Source organism: Bufo bufo, chromosome 2 (genome assembly GCF_905171765.1).
Source record: "Bufo bufo chromosome 2, aBufBuf1.1, whole genome shotgun sequence".
NCBI classification, from domain to species: Eukaryota; Metazoa; Chordata; class Amphibia; order Anura; family Bufonidae; genus Bufo; species Bufo bufo.
The window spans coordinates 16,611,559-16,628,598 of NC_053390.1; the positions used below are offsets into that span (position 1 = coordinate 16,611,559).

At 43.5% G+C, this 17,040-nt stretch overlaps 2 protein-coding genes across 2 annotated transcripts; both read right to left on the reverse strand.

The window, feature by feature from the left end:
- Positions 1-3,660: 3,660 nt before the first annotated feature.
- LOC120992056 (gastrula zinc finger protein XlCGF17.1-like) lies at positions 3,661-4,861 on the reverse strand (the record flags this gene model as incomplete). Its single annotated transcript, XM_040420818.1, has 2 exons — positions 3,661-3,934; positions 4,019-4,861. Coding segments are annotated over 2 exons (960 nt in total), but the record flags the coding sequence as incomplete, so codon positions are not given.
- Positions 4,862-4,876: 15 nt separating this feature from the next.
- Positions 4,877-5,763, reverse strand: LOC120992050 (gastrula zinc finger protein XlCGF17.1-like; the record flags this gene model as incomplete). The annotated part of the gene is made up of 1 exon (XM_040420812.1): positions 4,877-5,763. A coding segment is annotated over exon 1 (876 nt), but the record flags the coding sequence as incomplete, so codon positions are not given.
- Between the last annotated feature and the right edge of the window lie 11,277 nt (positions 5,764-17,040).

The following is a 17,040-nucleotide window of genomic DNA, read 5'->3' on the forward strand; positions in this document are numbered from 1 at the left end:
GGGCACTTTAGTAGATAAACAATAAAGTTGCTATTGCAAGTGTAGAAACCCTTGATGGGAAATTGTTTACCTGTATGTGGGTGTGAGAAAGACTCACCTTTAATCACGCTGGAACAGTGGATGCAGCCCAAACAGGGGAAAGTGCCATCTTTTGGTGTAGATAAAGTCATTTGTCGCACCACCATATCACATATATTTTTGTTCCGTTTATGACAGATCAACGGACGATTCTGGAATTCCTCAACTGAGGGATAAGCCCTAGATAATATATTCCAATGGCGATTAATAGATAATCTGCATTTGTGGATCCAGGGGTGGAATTTTGAAACAAAAGGGATGCAGGATTTTTTAATGGTTTTATTAAAAAATCCCGCATCCCTTTTGTTTCAAAATTCCACCCCTGGATCCACAAATGCAGATTATCTATTAATCGCCATTGGAATATATTATCTAGGGCTTATCCCTCAGTTGAGGAATTCCAGAATCGTCCGTTGATCTGTCATAAACGGAACAAAAATATACGTGATATGGTGGTGCGACAAATGACTTTATCTACACCAAAAGATGGCACTTTCCCCTGTTTGGGCTGCATCCACTGTTCCAGCGTGATTAAAGGTGAGTCTTTCTCACACCCACATACAGGTAAACAATTTCCCATCAAGGGTTTCTACACTTGCAATAGCAACTTTATTGTTTATTTACTAAAGTGCCCATGTGGCTTATTATATGTAGGCGAGACCTCGATGCGCATGAAGTATCGTTTTTCCAAACATAAATCTACCATACGGAAAAAGAACCTGCTTCTACCTATACCGCACCACTTTGAACGTTGTAACCACAATATTTCGCAACTGCGGTTCCAGATAATAGAACATGTTTCACAACCCCGTAGAGGTGGTGACAGGGTTAAGATGTTGAAAAAGCGTGAGTCCTATTGGATTCACACTTTGCAAACATTGGAACCCAAGGGCTTGAACCGCGAGTCCGACCTCCACAGCTTTTTGTGAATCTCCAGTTCCCGTGAGATATATATATATATATTTTGTTGTATAACCCTTTTGTATAGAATCACATGTACCATTGTTGCAAACCAATGTATCAAATAACTTGTTTTCTTTTTACTTTTAGAAAACTTGAAGACATCCCAGCGGCATCATTATTTTGAAACTTCATTTAACCCTATCACTGCTATTATGGAATACTTACTATTTGAATTGTCAATTGATTGCGGCTGGGATCCTTTCTTCATTTTCTTCACCTGCTACATCTTAATTGTTTAATTGTTTTGTTGATATCGTCACCATGGTAATGTGATGTCATTTCCACCTTGGCAGGCTATTTAAATGCTGTGTGCTTATTTCTATTTGTACCATATCCTATACGTCTGAGGAAGGCTCCAGATGTGAGTCGCAACGCGTCACGGATTATATGTGACAATAAAGATTTCCTTTTCTTCAATCTACAGTGAGTGCCAGTCTTTCCTTACTATGTTAAAAGGAGGGTGACGCTTGAAATCATTGTTCTTCCATTGTTAACCATGGTGACCTGCAAAGAAACGCGTGTAGCCATCATTGCGTTGCATAAAAATGGCTTCACAGGCAAGGATATTGTGGCTACTAAGATTTCACCTCAATCAACAATTTATAGGATCATCAAGAACTTCAAGGAAAGAGGTTCAATTCTTATTAAGAAGGCTTCAGGGCGCCCAAGAAAGTCCAGCAAGCGCCAGGATCGTCTCCTAAAGAGGATTCAGCTGCGGGATCGGAGTGCCACCAGTGCAGAGCTTGCTCAGGAATGGCAGCAGACAGGTGTGAGCGCATCTGCACGCACAGTGAGGTGAAGACTTTTGGAAGATGGCCTGGTGTCAAGAAGGGCAGCAAAGAAGCCACTTCTCTCCAAATAAAACATCAGGGACAGATTGACCTTCTGCAGAAAGTATGGTGAATGGACTGCTGAGGACTGGGGCAAAGTCATATTCTCCGATGAAGCCTCTTTCCGATTGTTTGGGGCATCTGGAAAAAGGCTTGTCCGGAGTAGAAAAGGTGAGCGCTACCATCAGTCCTGTGTCATGCCAACAGTAAAGCATCCTGAGACCATTCATGTGTGGGGTTGCTTCTCATCCAAGGGAGTGGGCTCACTCACAATTTTGCCCAAAAACACAGCCATGAATAAAGAATGGTACCAAAACACCCTCCAACAGCAACTTCTTCCAACAATCCAACAACAGTTTGGTGAAGAACAATGCATTTTCCAGCACAATGGAGCACCGTGTCATAAGGCAAAAGTGATAACTAAGTGGCTCGGGGACCAAAACGTTGACATTTTGGGTCCATGGCCTGGAAACTCCCCAGATCTTAATCCCATTGAGAACTTGTGGTCAATCCTGAAGAGGCGGGTGGACAAACAAAAACCCACAAATTCTGACAAACTCCAAGAAGTGATTATGAAAGAATGGGTTGCTATCAGTCAGGAATTGGCCCAGAAGTTGATTGAGCGCATGCCCAGTCGAATAGCAGAGGTCCTGAAAAAGAAGGGCCAACACTGCAAATACTGACTCTTTGCATAAATGTCATGTAATTGTCAATAAAAGCCTTTGAAACGTATGAAGTGCGTGTAATTATATTTCACTACATCACAGAAACAGGAAACTTTGTGAAAACTAATATTTTTATCATTCTCAAAACTTTTGGCCACGACTGTACAACCTGAAATGAAAACTGTGAATCCCCCAGAGATAAATAGTTTGATTATATTGTGACCATATAGCTGTATAACTGTGTTCCTCTTGTGGAGTTGTATATTTTACATACTTTTCTTATACTTTTATTACTTCTAACACACAGGGTTGGAATAGTATTGAGAAAATCTAATAAAATATGTTGTTAAAAAGAAGAAAAATCTAATACAATATGTTGTTAGAAAGAAGAAATTCTATTACATGTATTAGATCTTCAACAAGCAGAGCATAAATGAGCGGGCGACCTACCGGCCAGTACTTATCTGAGACATACAAAATACCAATAATTCATCAACATTTCCTGGCACAAATATAAGATTTCCTTTTATCTTTACACGGGTTCTCCTGTTTTTTTTTTAGAAAACCCATCTTTTCTACTGTGCCATGGAAGACACTTTAGTGAGTACCTGCTCATTGAAAAGCAGACTCTGCTGCAAACCCACAGGCTGAGGACCATGACTGGATATGTTCCTTTTCTGGTCATTAGCATTTAATATTATTTGGTTAATATAATCTGGTCAGGACATAAGAGGAAGAGCCCGCAGCCTGTGTGAGCGAAGCAGAGACTGCAGCATTGGCGGCACAATGAGTGGACAAGTGCTAACTAAAACATCTTTCTTCCACAGGACAGAAGAAAGGATTGATCTCCCCAAAAGCCTGGAGAGTCCATTACTGTTAAAAACAATTCCATGGAGCGTTGTTACTTCTCCCCATGTCACTCTCGACTCTCCCGCAGTGTGAGTGGAGGTGTGAATACAGTAATAAGAAGCAAGGTTCATGGGGACAATTTATCTTCACTGCTCTGGAAGAAAACAAAGCTCTTCTTCTCTTCCTTATATCTACAACACTTTTCCTTTGTGGATCTCAGTCACAGTTTACATCAGAGAAATATTAATTTGGACATCTGAGAGATCCAGAATAATTGTAACCAAAAATAAAAATATTCTTATTGACTGTTTAAGGTCCATCAATAAATTGATGATATGTTAAAATATGTAAAAATGGTTTCTCTCCTTTGTGACTTTTCTCATGGTTAACGAGACCTGATTTTTGTGTAAAACATTTCCCACATTCTGAACATCAATATAGTGTGTCTCCTGTATGAATTCTCTCATGAATAACAAGATGTGATTTACTTCTAAAAAATTCCCCACATTCTGAACATGAATACGGCTTCTCTCCTATGTGACTTCTCTCGTGTGTAACAAGATGTGATTTATTTTTAAAACATTTCCCACATTCTGAACACGAATATGGTGCGTCTCCTGTGTGAAATCTCTGATGTGTAACAAGATATGATTTCTGTGTAAAACATTTCCCACATTCTGAACATGAATATGGTTTGTCTCCTGTGTGAAATCTATGATGTTTAACAAGGACTGATTTGTGTGTAAAACATTTTCCACATTCTAAACATGAATATGGCTTCTCTCCTGTGTGGCTTCTCTTATGTGAAATAAGATGTACTTTCTGTGTAAAACATTTTTCACATTCTGAACATGAATATGGCTTCTCTCCTGTGTGGCTTCTCTCATGTGTAATAAGATGTGCTTTCTGTGTAAAACATTTCCCACATTCTGAACATAAATATGGCTTCTCTCCTGTGTGACTGGTCTCATGTTTAACAAGATCTGATTTGTGTGTAAAACATTTCCCACATTCTGAACATGAATATGGCTTCTCTCCTGTGTGAAATCTCTGATGTTTAACAAGATCTGATTTTTGTCTAAAACATTTTCCACATTCTGAACATGAATATGACTTTTCTCCTGTGTGACTTCTCTGATGTGTAATAAGATGAGATTTCTGTGTAAAACATTTCCCACATTCTGAACATGAATATGGCTTCTCTCCTGTGTGACTTCTCTCATGTTTAACAAGATCTGATTTGTGTGTAAAACATTTCCCACATTCTGAACATGAATATGGCTTCTCTCCTGTGTGAAATCTCTGATGATTAACAAGGGCTGATTTTTGTATAAAACATTTCCCACATTCTGGACATAAATATGGCTTCTCTCCTGTGTGAAATTTCTGATGTTTTACAAGATCTGATTTTTGTGTAAAACATTTTCCACATTCTGAACATGAATATGGCTTTTCTCCCGTGTGACTTCTCTCATGTGTAATAAGATGAGATTTCTGTGTAAAACATTTCCCACATTCTGAACATGAATATGGCTTCTCTCCTGTGTGACTTCTCTCATGTGTAATAAGGTGAGATTTCTGTGTAAAACATTTCCCACATTCTGAACATGAATATGGTTTGTCTCCTGTGTGAAATCTATGATGTTTAACAAGGGCTGATTTTTGTGTAAAACATTTCCCACATTCTAAACATGAAAATGGTTTGTCTCCTGTGTGACTTCTCTCATGTGTAATAAGATGTGATTTCTGTATAAAACACTTCCCGCATTCTGAACATGAATATGGTTTGTCTCCTGTGTGAAATCTCTGATGTTTAACAAGACTTGATTTCAGTGTAAAACATTTTTTACATTCTGAACATGAATATGGTTTCTCTCCTGTGTGAATTCTCTCATGGTTAACAAGATCTGATTTTTGCATAAAATTATTTCCACATTCTGAACATGAAAACAGCTTCTCTCCTGTGTGACGTCTCTCATGTTTAACAAGATCTGATTTCTGTGTAAAACATTTCACACAGTATGAACATGGATATGGTTTCTCTCCTGTGTGAATTCTCTCATGAATAATAAAATTTGATTTATATGTAAAGCACTTCCCACATTCTGAACAGGAGTATGGCTTCTCCTCTGTGTGAGTTCTTTGTTGTGTAGAAAGGTCCAAGCTTTTTGTGAACTGTTTACCACACTGGAGTTTTTTACCACCTTTCTGAGCTGTACCTGTGATAACAACGTGCAATTGTTCAGGAAAAGGTTCGCCATTATATGATAATTCTGTACTGTGAAGTCCTGGATAAACATTAAGGTTTTCTCCTGAAGAGTGCTGCATTATATCTTCATCTTCTACTTTATAATTTCGTAACAACATGAAGTTTTCCTCAGAACTCTTACTAGGAATTTCTGTTAATATAAAAATTGAAATTTGCAGTTTTATATTTTACAAAACTGTTAAGCATACAAACTTATAAAGTTCCTGTTAGGCTGGAAGTGGATCCAGCAGGAAGGAGCGGTAAAATCCATTCATTTCACTCATTGTGGCTAAAAAAAATGCCCCAAAAACTGCATTTGTTATTCCATCTTATAAAGCTTTCTATAACATTTCCTGATGTCCTGATAGAGTCGAAGATTTTGGTTTACACCTGATCACAACTTTTATTATATACAGTAAGTCAAGATTTGATAAAACTCTGAATTTGAACAGCCCATGTCTGGACACCAGCCTCGCACTTTGTCAACACATATATATGACAGACAAGCATCCATCACCACGTTTCTCAACACAAACTGTAATGATTATAAATAAATCTTAGACCTGATGATACTGATGTCCTCACTAGAAGAATCCATGTCATAATACCCACCTAAAGCTTAATTCACAAGTGTATATCCTCGTCTGCTGCTGCTGAAATCTCACAATACTCAGTACAAGCTTCAGACTCCCTGGCTCTTTAGTGAGAATGTGCCCGTCTTCCAGCAGGAGATTCAGTGTAAGATTACAGCTTCTGATTGCATCTGCTGCTTTTCTTTACTACACAGCTATGAGGACTGCAGCCTGCACTGCGCATGTGTGAGATATCAGGAGCAACAGTGGGAAGAGACTGAGTACAGCTTGTGAATATAGGACTCATGAGCGATCTTACTTTCTCACTTTAATATTCGCATTCTGACATGGAATTTCAAAACAAGTACACCGGCCTCATCAGGTCTAAGAGATCTGTTTAATACTACAAGCAGTTTGTATTGTGAAATCTTGGGAGATCCTCTTTAACATGGTTATCAACAATTTAATCATGGCCACAGTCTACATTTAACAAGATGATATGTAATGACGTTCTGTAAAGCGCAAGTCTCAGGCTGAATTCACGGACATGACAATGCGGTCTGTATGACCTAGGGGCTGCACAGTCACCAGACCTCAGGTTTATAGACATCTATAGGATGCAGTGGAATAGACAGAGTGAGGTCATCAATCAAAACCTGTAATAAAGGTTTCCAGCACCTTGTTGGGTCCATTACACTAAGAATTCAGGATGTTCTAAGGGGAACAAGGGTCTTATCAAGAATTAAGAAGGTGGAGCTAATGAAGTGTCCTGTGAGTGCAGGTGGCCATCACTGAGACGTCTGTGTCTGTACAATAATCACATATGACATCGGAGCTTCCTGATAATTAGATGCGCTCAATGCGCTTAGCTGGCTGATTCAACAAAGGAGGAAAAAGAAGAAGGCATGACACTTTACCATGGGCCACAAAGGCCTAGAAGATAAGGCACCTATTCCAGAGACCAATTTACTAGCAAATTTACGTCGCAGGTACAAGGGCCCCACACCATGGAATACCCTATGCATGAAGCATCCAATATTGAACATCACCCGTTGTTGGACGGGGAGCCAGTGCAAGGCATTAAGAGAGGGAGTGATATGCTCTCGGCGGGCAACACCCGTTAGTGTGAGACTTCGTGAATGAATTTGGTAATCTGCAAATTCATCTTCTACAAATTTTATTCATAAAATTGCTCAAAATGGCATCCATCATTTTACATTTTACAGTACATTTGTGAGCACAGCAGAGCAGGGGTGATTAATAGAGAGGATCACAAGACCCTGGGAGAGTCCCTGCCCTGGGGGGCTCTCCCATAATGCCTTGCAGTCAGCCTCAGCCAATCAGAAAGAACGATATGGACAGGTCATAGGTACTATGATCACAAACAAGGAAACTATTCTGAGCTTGGACATTGATGAGGCAGGACCTCTCAGCGACTCGTAAAAAGAAAGTTATCAGCGAGTTCAGGGTCTGATGGGAAATCATTTAGACATTTACTTAGATGGATTGATTTCATTCATTTATAGAGAGAGTTTTTAGCTGGTGACAGTAAAAGGGTCATATAGGAATCTGCATGTTGCTTTGCCTCCAGCCATGGGCAATCCTGTGCTAGCTTTGTTGTAGTATGCCCTTTTTTCTGGTGTGCAGGAGCCATGTACTGGCTGCTGATTTTTTTGTTAACATCATTGCACTGGACATTGTGCAAATACATATTTTTTTCAGAAAGCTGTTGCACAGATTCTTCAAGTTTCAGCATTTATTTTTGCTGCAGACTCCAACAGGGCATTTTTAAAAAAAAGAAATTGTTGAAAATTTTATTACAAAAAATACAAGTGGACCAGCTGTGTTTGGCTTCACTGTTTTAAAAGTTTTTCAAAATGTTATCACAAAAATTAAATTCATCACAGACTAGTGTACCGGACATTACATTCTGTGTCACTCACTATTATATTGTAGTTTACTACGTCCAATCACAAACTTTTTACTACAAAACTGCTGCTCGGGAGAAGGCGATGCCGCTGCTGTGGGTACAGGTTCAAATACTGTCAGAAGTAGGGCAAGCTGGTGGCAGAAATGTTAGCGTTGCTGGTGGTGGCTCTGTCTGGGTAACTGCTTTGTGGGAATGTTTCTGCACAGTGATGGCAGACATTGTAGTTTTAAAAAAAAAATTTACAAAATTGATTTACAAAGATTCCATTCCTCGGTCAGCCTCGTGTATGTGACGTTTTTCTGTGTCACAGTTATACTGCAGTCTCTTTCCAATTGCACAATTTTTTTTTTCAAAAAAAATACATTTATAACTAAAATTCCATTTAGCACAGACTAATGTACCACCTGACTTATATTCCTGCGTCACAATTACCATCTATTGTAGTAGACTGTCCAAATGACCATTTGTTTCTACAAAATATGGCAGAAGAAGGCGATGTACCTGCAGTTGTTGGTGCTGTCTTAACAGCTGTCAGACCCAGGTCAAGCTTGGATGGTGGTGACTCTGCATGGTCATCTCCCCTGTGGGAACTTTTCTAAACATTGATGCCAGCTACCAAAACCATTGCAGTGAGCAAGCTCAGCAGGCCACAAATAAGATGTGGCCAGAAAACTGGCCAACAATGTGAGCAAGACAGTCCTCCTTCTCCCAGTCATCATTCTAGTAGCCAGGCCACATCTACAAGCAGTACAGTGTTGTTGTCATCATCAAAAACATCATCGACTATTGCTTCTCCTGCTCAAACAACTGCTCCTTCCTGTTTGCTGCTTCATCGTCAGTCATCCATAACAGAAAGTGTGAGCAGGTAACAACCGTATGTGCCCAGTGATCCGCTTGTGTGCAAACTGAACATCCACCTGGCCAAGCTGCTGGTGGTGCAGCCGCTGCCACACCACTTACTGAATTTCACTGCCTTCAGGCAAATTATTTATTGATGGAGGATGCAAAGCTGCCATTATTTTTAAGAAAAAAAAAAAACAACATCCGTCCTGTATACTCTCAGAAAAATGAAAGGCAAAATCATTGTATTACCAGGTTACGCTTTCTACCCACCTTGACTAAGATTTTGGTAAGGAGATGCCTGCCACCCATTTGTCTGACCAGGAAGCTCGTCTCCATCCCTAATGAGACACCACTCTGCCGCTGTCTCTGTTATCTCTCCTGTGGTAGCTTGATCACATCTTATCGCTTCAGTCATGCAAATGCGATCAACATCTTACCTCCATGAGATCCCTGACGCCATAATGTTTCTTCACTGTGAGGGGCACTGATGGCACTTGTGCAGGGGAAGGAGTCACAATATTTGGAACGTGACAGCACATAACGGACCTACACTATTCGTGTGAGGAGTTTATAAAAGGGGCTGTTTTAGCTCTATTGGGTGTGGAGTGTCATAGACAGAGTGAGGGGATGTATTAAGATTGACGCTTCTTACACCAGTCTAAATAGTGAACCCCGCTGGTGTACGATGCGCCCGAATTATTAACAGGTAATAAGTCTGGAGCATCTTCTGAGGTTCTGTCTGGCAGAAAATCTACAGCTGCTCGGGAGCTGGAGAGGATTTCTGGTCTACTGTGCACATGCTGTTAAAGGAGTCGGGCCGCAGAGATGTTGGTGCAGGAAAACACAGGAGGCGCCACTGACTGACTGCAGGTCTGAGACAGGATGGACAGTAAGGACCATAAGGGCGTTACAAAACTGTGGCTAAATAGCAACACACAGTTCAGCTCTGTACGCCACCCGCACCGCTATCCCTACCCAGGGCCGGCTCTATAATAAGGCAGGCAGCTGCTTGAGGGCGCAGAGAAGGGTGGAGACTGGAGGCGGAGCTGTTGGTGGTAACTGTGTGGACAAATGTCTCTGAGTAGTCTGTCCACAGGTAGAAATGTATGTGGCATGGGGGGGGGTGAAATGGAAATAATGGAGGGGGAGAAATGGGACAACAAGGATGGAGGGGGAGAAATATGACAACATGGATGGAGGGGGAGAAATGTGACAACATGGATGGAGGGGGGAGAAATGTGACAACATGGATGGAGGGGGGAGAAATGTGACAACATGGATGGAGGGGGGAGAAATGTGAACACATGGATGGAGGGGGGAGAAATGTGACAACATGGATGGAGGGGGGGAAATGTGGCAACATGGATGGAGGGGGGAGAAATGTGGCAACATAGATGGAGGGGGGAGAAATGTGGCAACATGGATGGAGGGGGGAGAAATGTGGCAACATGGATGGAGGGGGAGAAATGTGGCAACATGGATGGAGGGGGATAAATGTGACAATATGGATGGATGGGGGAGAAATGTGGCAACATGGATGGAGGGGGAGAAATGTGACAACATGGATGGAGGGTGGAGAAATGTGGCAACATGGATGGAGGTGGAGAAATGTGACAACATGGATGGAGGGGGGAGAAATGTGACAACATGGATGGAGGGTGAGAAATGTGACAACATGGATGGAGGGGGAGAAATGTGACAACATGGATGGAGGGGGATGAATGTGACAACATGGATGGAGGGGGGAGAAATGTGACAACATGAATGGAGGGGGAGAAATGTGAGGGCTGATGTGACATAGGTGATTTGACATGGAGGGGGAGAAATGTGACATGGAGGAGTGAGAAATGTGACATGGAGGGGGAGAAATGTGACATGGAGGGGGAGAAATGTGACATGGGGGCTGATGGCTGACATGGGAGGCTAATCTGAGGCTTCGCTTGTGTTGGCAAAAATCCTTGCACCCGCCCTGTCCCTACCTACCCACTTGCATGATCTACCCTGACTAGCAGCCCACGACTTGGCAACGGTCCCTAACTTAACTAACTGCAGGAGCCTAAACCTAGTGAAGTAAAAGAGTAGTAAGACAGAAAGAGGTCAAAACCAGAAAGTCAAAACAAGGACTGGATCAGAATCCAAAAGTAAGTTAAAATCAGTCCAAACCGGAGAGATACGTCACAGCACAAACAAGATACAAACACAGAGTCAAATACCAGATGTGGTCAGAGCCAGCAGATAACTTCAGAGGAAATATTCAGCAATCAGAAGCAAGGTCAGGGACAATCTAAAAATCAGAATGCCAGGCATCTAGACAGTAGTACAACACACACCAGTGAGGCTTAGAAGACCAATCACAGGCACCTGTTGCCAGAAACTGCCTGTTAAAATGGCCCTCCTCAGGAAGCATGTGACACCGGCACCGAGTCCAATTGGCTCGGCATCCCTGCTAAAGGAACTAAACAACTCCGGCTGCACCACAACAGAGAGGCCAGGCTCACTGCTGGAGCACGGACAGGTGAGCATCTGACAACTACCTTAGATTCTGACCAACTGCTGGAAGATAAAGTCCACAGCTCCAGGGTGGAAGACCTAGAAGGCCAGTTGTGGAATCCCTAGCACATTACAGGAAGGCACCTTTGGAAGAGACAGATAATGGATCCTCCTATCCTCCTTCCCTAGTAACTGGTCCTCCATTACATGTCACTGCACACACGTGTATACACTGCACATGACGGCTCTTACCTTGTGATATAAGAGGCTGGTGCTCCTCCATTACATGTCACTGCACACACGTGTATACACTGCACATGACGGGTCTTACCTTGTGATATAAGAGGCTGGTGCTCCTCCATTACATGTCACTGCACACACGTGTATACACTGCACATGACGGCTCTTACCCTGTGATATAAGAGGCTGGTGCTCCTCCACTACATGTCACTGCACACACGTGTATACACTGCACATGACGGCTCTTACCCTGTGATATAAGAGGCTGGTGCTCCTCCATTACATGTCACTGCACACACGTGTACACACTGCACATGACGGGTCTTACCTTGTGATATAAGAGGCTGGTGCTCCTCCATTACATGTCACTGCACACACGTGTATACACTGCACATGACGGCTCTCACCTTGTGATATAAGAGGCTGGTGCTCCTCCATTACATGTCACTGCACACACCTGTATACACTGCACATGACGGCTCTTACCCTGTGATATAAGAGGCTGGTGCTCCTCCATTACATGTCACTGCACACACGTGTATACACTGCACATGACGGCTCTTACCCTGTGATATAAGAGGCTGGTGATCCTCCATTACATGTCACTGCACACACGTGTATACACTGCACATGACGGCTCTTACCTTGTGATATAAGAGGCTGGTGCTCCTCCATTACATGTCACTGCACACACGTGTATACACTGCACGTGACGGCTCTTACCTTGTGATATAAGAGGCTGGTGCTCCTCCATTACATGTCACTGCACACACGTGTATACACTGCACATGACGGCTCTTACCCTGTGATATAAGAGGCTGGTGCTCCTCCATCATGGCCTCCTTGTACAGATCCTTGTGTCCTTCTATATACTCCCACTCCTCCATGGAGAAATAGACAGTGACGTCCTGACACCTTATAGGAACCTGACAACACAATGACACCGTCATCACCCAGACCCCTCCAGTTACTGGAGAATTTCCCAGCATTCCCAGCAGTGTCACCTCTCCAGTCAGCAGCTCCATCATCTTGTGGGTGAGTTCTAGGATCTTCTGCTCATGTATCAGGGGGTGAGGGGGAGGCTCTGTGATGGGGTTAGGGGTCCTGCTCCGCCCTCCTGACTCCTGGAGATGGATGATGGGAGTCACACAGTCCCCCGATGTCTTCTTCACTATTGTGTACTCCTGTGGATGGAGAGAGACACTTAGGGAATAAACCCTTCAGGGGCCATGTGCTCTCCTCCGGCCCTCTCCTCCTGGTACAACGTGCCTACTTACCTTCTCATGGCTCCTACAACATGACTATTGGTCACATGACACATCACTCACCATACTGGGGGCTGATCTTCAGGTTCTCCGTCACTTGGAAGGTCTGGAGGCCGTTCTACAGGACCCTGGACTCTTCCTATCACTTCCTATGATGGATTCTCCCTCCCGATGTCTGACTTGTTACAGAACACAATAAAGAGGAGAGAAATCTAGAAAAGTTTACCTCTCCGCTCAGCAGGGAGATGATCTCCAAGGTGAGGTCTAATATTCTTCTGCTGATCTCCTTCCTGTCCATCCTTGGTGGCTCATTCAGGAGAAGGGTCGTATTGCTGGTTTTCTTCATTCTTCCTGAAAAAAAAAAAAGGAATAAAGGTTAATCAGTGAGTCCCATGTCCCCGATAATGAGGACGAGAAAAAGTAAAACTCCTCCTCATATCTCAGACCCTCATAAAGCTGCACTGATGGGAAAACCCTGAGCTCAGTGTGTATCTAAGCTCCGGGCAGTGCAGTGTGTATCTAAGCTCCTGTCAGTGCAGTGTGTGGAGGCAGGAGACTCTGAGCTCCCTGTTTATCTAAAAAGTAGGGTTCTCCCCTGTGTTGTAAGGGTATTTTACATGCATAATGAAGTACTGATCGGTTCTGTCTCCTTTTATTATTATATTACCTTCTATATTCCTTGTAATGTAGTGCGTTAGGGATAGTTAGATAACATATACAAACCCTCCATTATGCTGAGAAGACTGCATTCCTGAGTGATTATCTCAGAGACATACATACTGCACACTGGACATCCTTAGGAGGAGGGGCTGAAAGGTATAAACTTTTGTGCACAAAGACAAATAACTGGAACTCTGCCGATAACATTATCCAGGTAGGATGTTGTATGTTACTATCTCTCTCTTCTATAACCATGGGGTGTTGGCCATATTCTACGACAGGAGTCCCCCCCCCATCCCCCACTGTACTGCAGCAAGGTGATTGATTATTGTTTACCTTTACTATTCAGTATGTGATTTGTCTCTTTTCATATTTATATATTTAATCACACTTTGTAAATATTTTTATCACTTAGCCTACTTAATTATTCTCAAATGGTCAAATTCACATTAAAACATTCCCTTACAATAAGTAGTACAGACACCTGTATGTCACTGCACACACGTGTATACACTGCACATGACGGGTCTCACCTTGTGATATAAGAGGCTGGTGCTCCTCCATTACATGTCACTGCACACACGTGTATACACTGCACATGACGGCTCTTACCCTGTGATATAAGAGGCTGGTGCTCCTCCATTACATGTCACTGCACACACGTGTATACACTGCACATGACGGCTCTTACCTTGTGATATAAGAGGCTGGTGCTCCTCCATTACATGTCACTGCACACACGTGTATACACTGCACATGACGGGTCTTACCTTGTGATATAAGAGGCTGGTGCTCCTCCATTACATGTCACTGCACACACGTGTATACACTGCACATGACGGCTCTTACCTTGTGATATAAGAGGCTGGTGCTCCTCCATTACATGTCACTGCACACACGTGTACACACTGCACATGACGGCTCTTACCTTGTGATATAAGAGGCTGGTGCTCCTCCATTACATGTCACTGCACACACGTGTATACACTGCACATGACGGCTCTTACCTTGTGATATAAGAGTCTGGTGCTCCTCCATTACATATCACTGCACACACGTGTATACACTGCACATGACGGGTCTTACCTTGTGATATAAGAGGCTGGTGCTCCTCCATTACATGTCACTGCACACACGTGTATACACTGCACATGACGGCTCTTACCTTGTGATATAAGAGGCTGGTGCTCCTCCATTACATGTCACTGCACACACGTGTATACACTGCACATGACGGGTCTTACCTTGTGATATAAGAGGCTGGTGCTCCTCCATTACATGTCACTGCACACACGTGTACACACTGCACATGACGGCTCTTACCTTGTGATATAAGAGGCTGGTGCTCCTCCATTACATGTCACTGCACACACGTGTATACACTGCACATGACGGCTCTTACCTTGTAATATAAGAGGCTGGTGCTCCTCCATTACATGTCCCTGCACACACGTGTATACACTGCACATGACGGCTCTTACCTTGTGATATAAGAGGGTGGTGCTCCTCCATTACATGTCACTGCACACACGTGTATACACTGCACATGACGGCTCTTACCTTGTGATATAAGAGGCTGGTGCTCCTCCATTACATGTCACTGCACACACGTGTACACACTGCACATGACGGCTCTTACCTTGTGATATAAGAGGCTGGTGCTCCTCCATTACATGTCACTGCACACACGTGTACACACTGCACATGACGGCTCTTACCTTGTGATATAAGAGGCTGGTGCTCCTCCATTACATGTCACTGCACACACGTGTATACACTGCACATGACGGCTCTTACCCTGTGATATAAGAGGCTGGTGCTCCTCCATTACATGTCACTGCACACACCTGTATACACTGCACATGACGGCTCTTACCTTGTGATATAAGAGGCTGGTGCTCCTCCATTACATGTCACTGCACACACGTGTATACACTGCACATGACGGCTCTTACCCTGTGATATAAGAGGCTGGTGCTCCTCCATTACATGTCACTGCACACACGTGTATACACTGCACATGACGGCTCTTACCTTGTGATATAAGAGGCTGGTGCTCCTCCATTACATGTCACTGCACACACGTGTATACACTGCACATGACGGCTCTTACCCTGTGATATAAGAGGCTGGTGCTCCTCCATTACATGTCACTGCACACACCTGTATACACTGCACATGACGGCTCTTACCTTGTGATATAAGAGGCTGGTGCTCCTCCATTACATGTCACTGCACACACGTGTATACACTGCACATGACGGCTCTTACCCTGTGATATAAGAGGCTGGTGCTCCTCCATTACATGTCACTGCACACACCTGTATACACTGCACATGACGGCTCTTACCTTGTGATATAAGAGGCTGGTGCTCCTCCATTACATGTCACTGCACACACGTGTATACACTGCACATGACGGCTCTTACCCTGTGATATAAGAGGCTGGTGCTCCTCCATTACATGTCACTGCACACACGTGTATACACTGCACATGACGGCTCTTACCTTGTGATATAAGAGGCTGGTGCTCCTCCATTACATGTCACTGCACACACGTGTATACACTGCACATGACGGCTCTTACCCTGTGATATAAGAGGCTGGTGCTCCTCCATTACATGTCACTGCACACACGTGTATACACTGCACATGACGGCTCTTACCCTGTGATATAAGAGGTTGGTGCTCCTCCATTACATGTCACTGCACACACATGTATACACTGCACATGACGGCTCTTACCTTGTGATATAAGAGGCTGGTGCTCCTCCATTACATGTCAATGCACACACGTGTACACACTGCACATGACGGCTCTTACCTTGTGATATAAGAGGCTGGTGCTCCTCCATTACATGTCACTGCACACACGTGTATACACTGCACATGACGGCTCTTACCTTGTGATATAAGAGTCTGGTGCTCCTCCATTACATATCACTGCACACACGTGTATACACTGCACATGACGGGTCTTACCTTGTGATATAAGAGGCTGGTGCTCCTCCATTACATGTCACTGCACACACGTGTATACACTGCACATGACGGGTCTTACCTTGTGATATAAGAGGCTGGTGCTCCTCCATTACATGTCACTGCACACACGTGTATACACTGCACATGACGGCTCTTACCTTGTGATATAAGAGGCTGGTGCTCCTCCATTACATGTCACTGCACACACGTGTACACACTGCACATGACGGCTCTTACCTTGTGATATAAGAGGCTGGTGCTCCTCCATTACATGTCACTGCACACACGTGTATACACTGCACATGACGGCTCTTACCTTGTGATATAAGAGTCTGGTGCTCCTCCATTACATATCACTGCACACACGTGTATACACTGCACATGACGGGTCTTACCTTGTGATATAAGAGGCTGGTGCTCCTCCA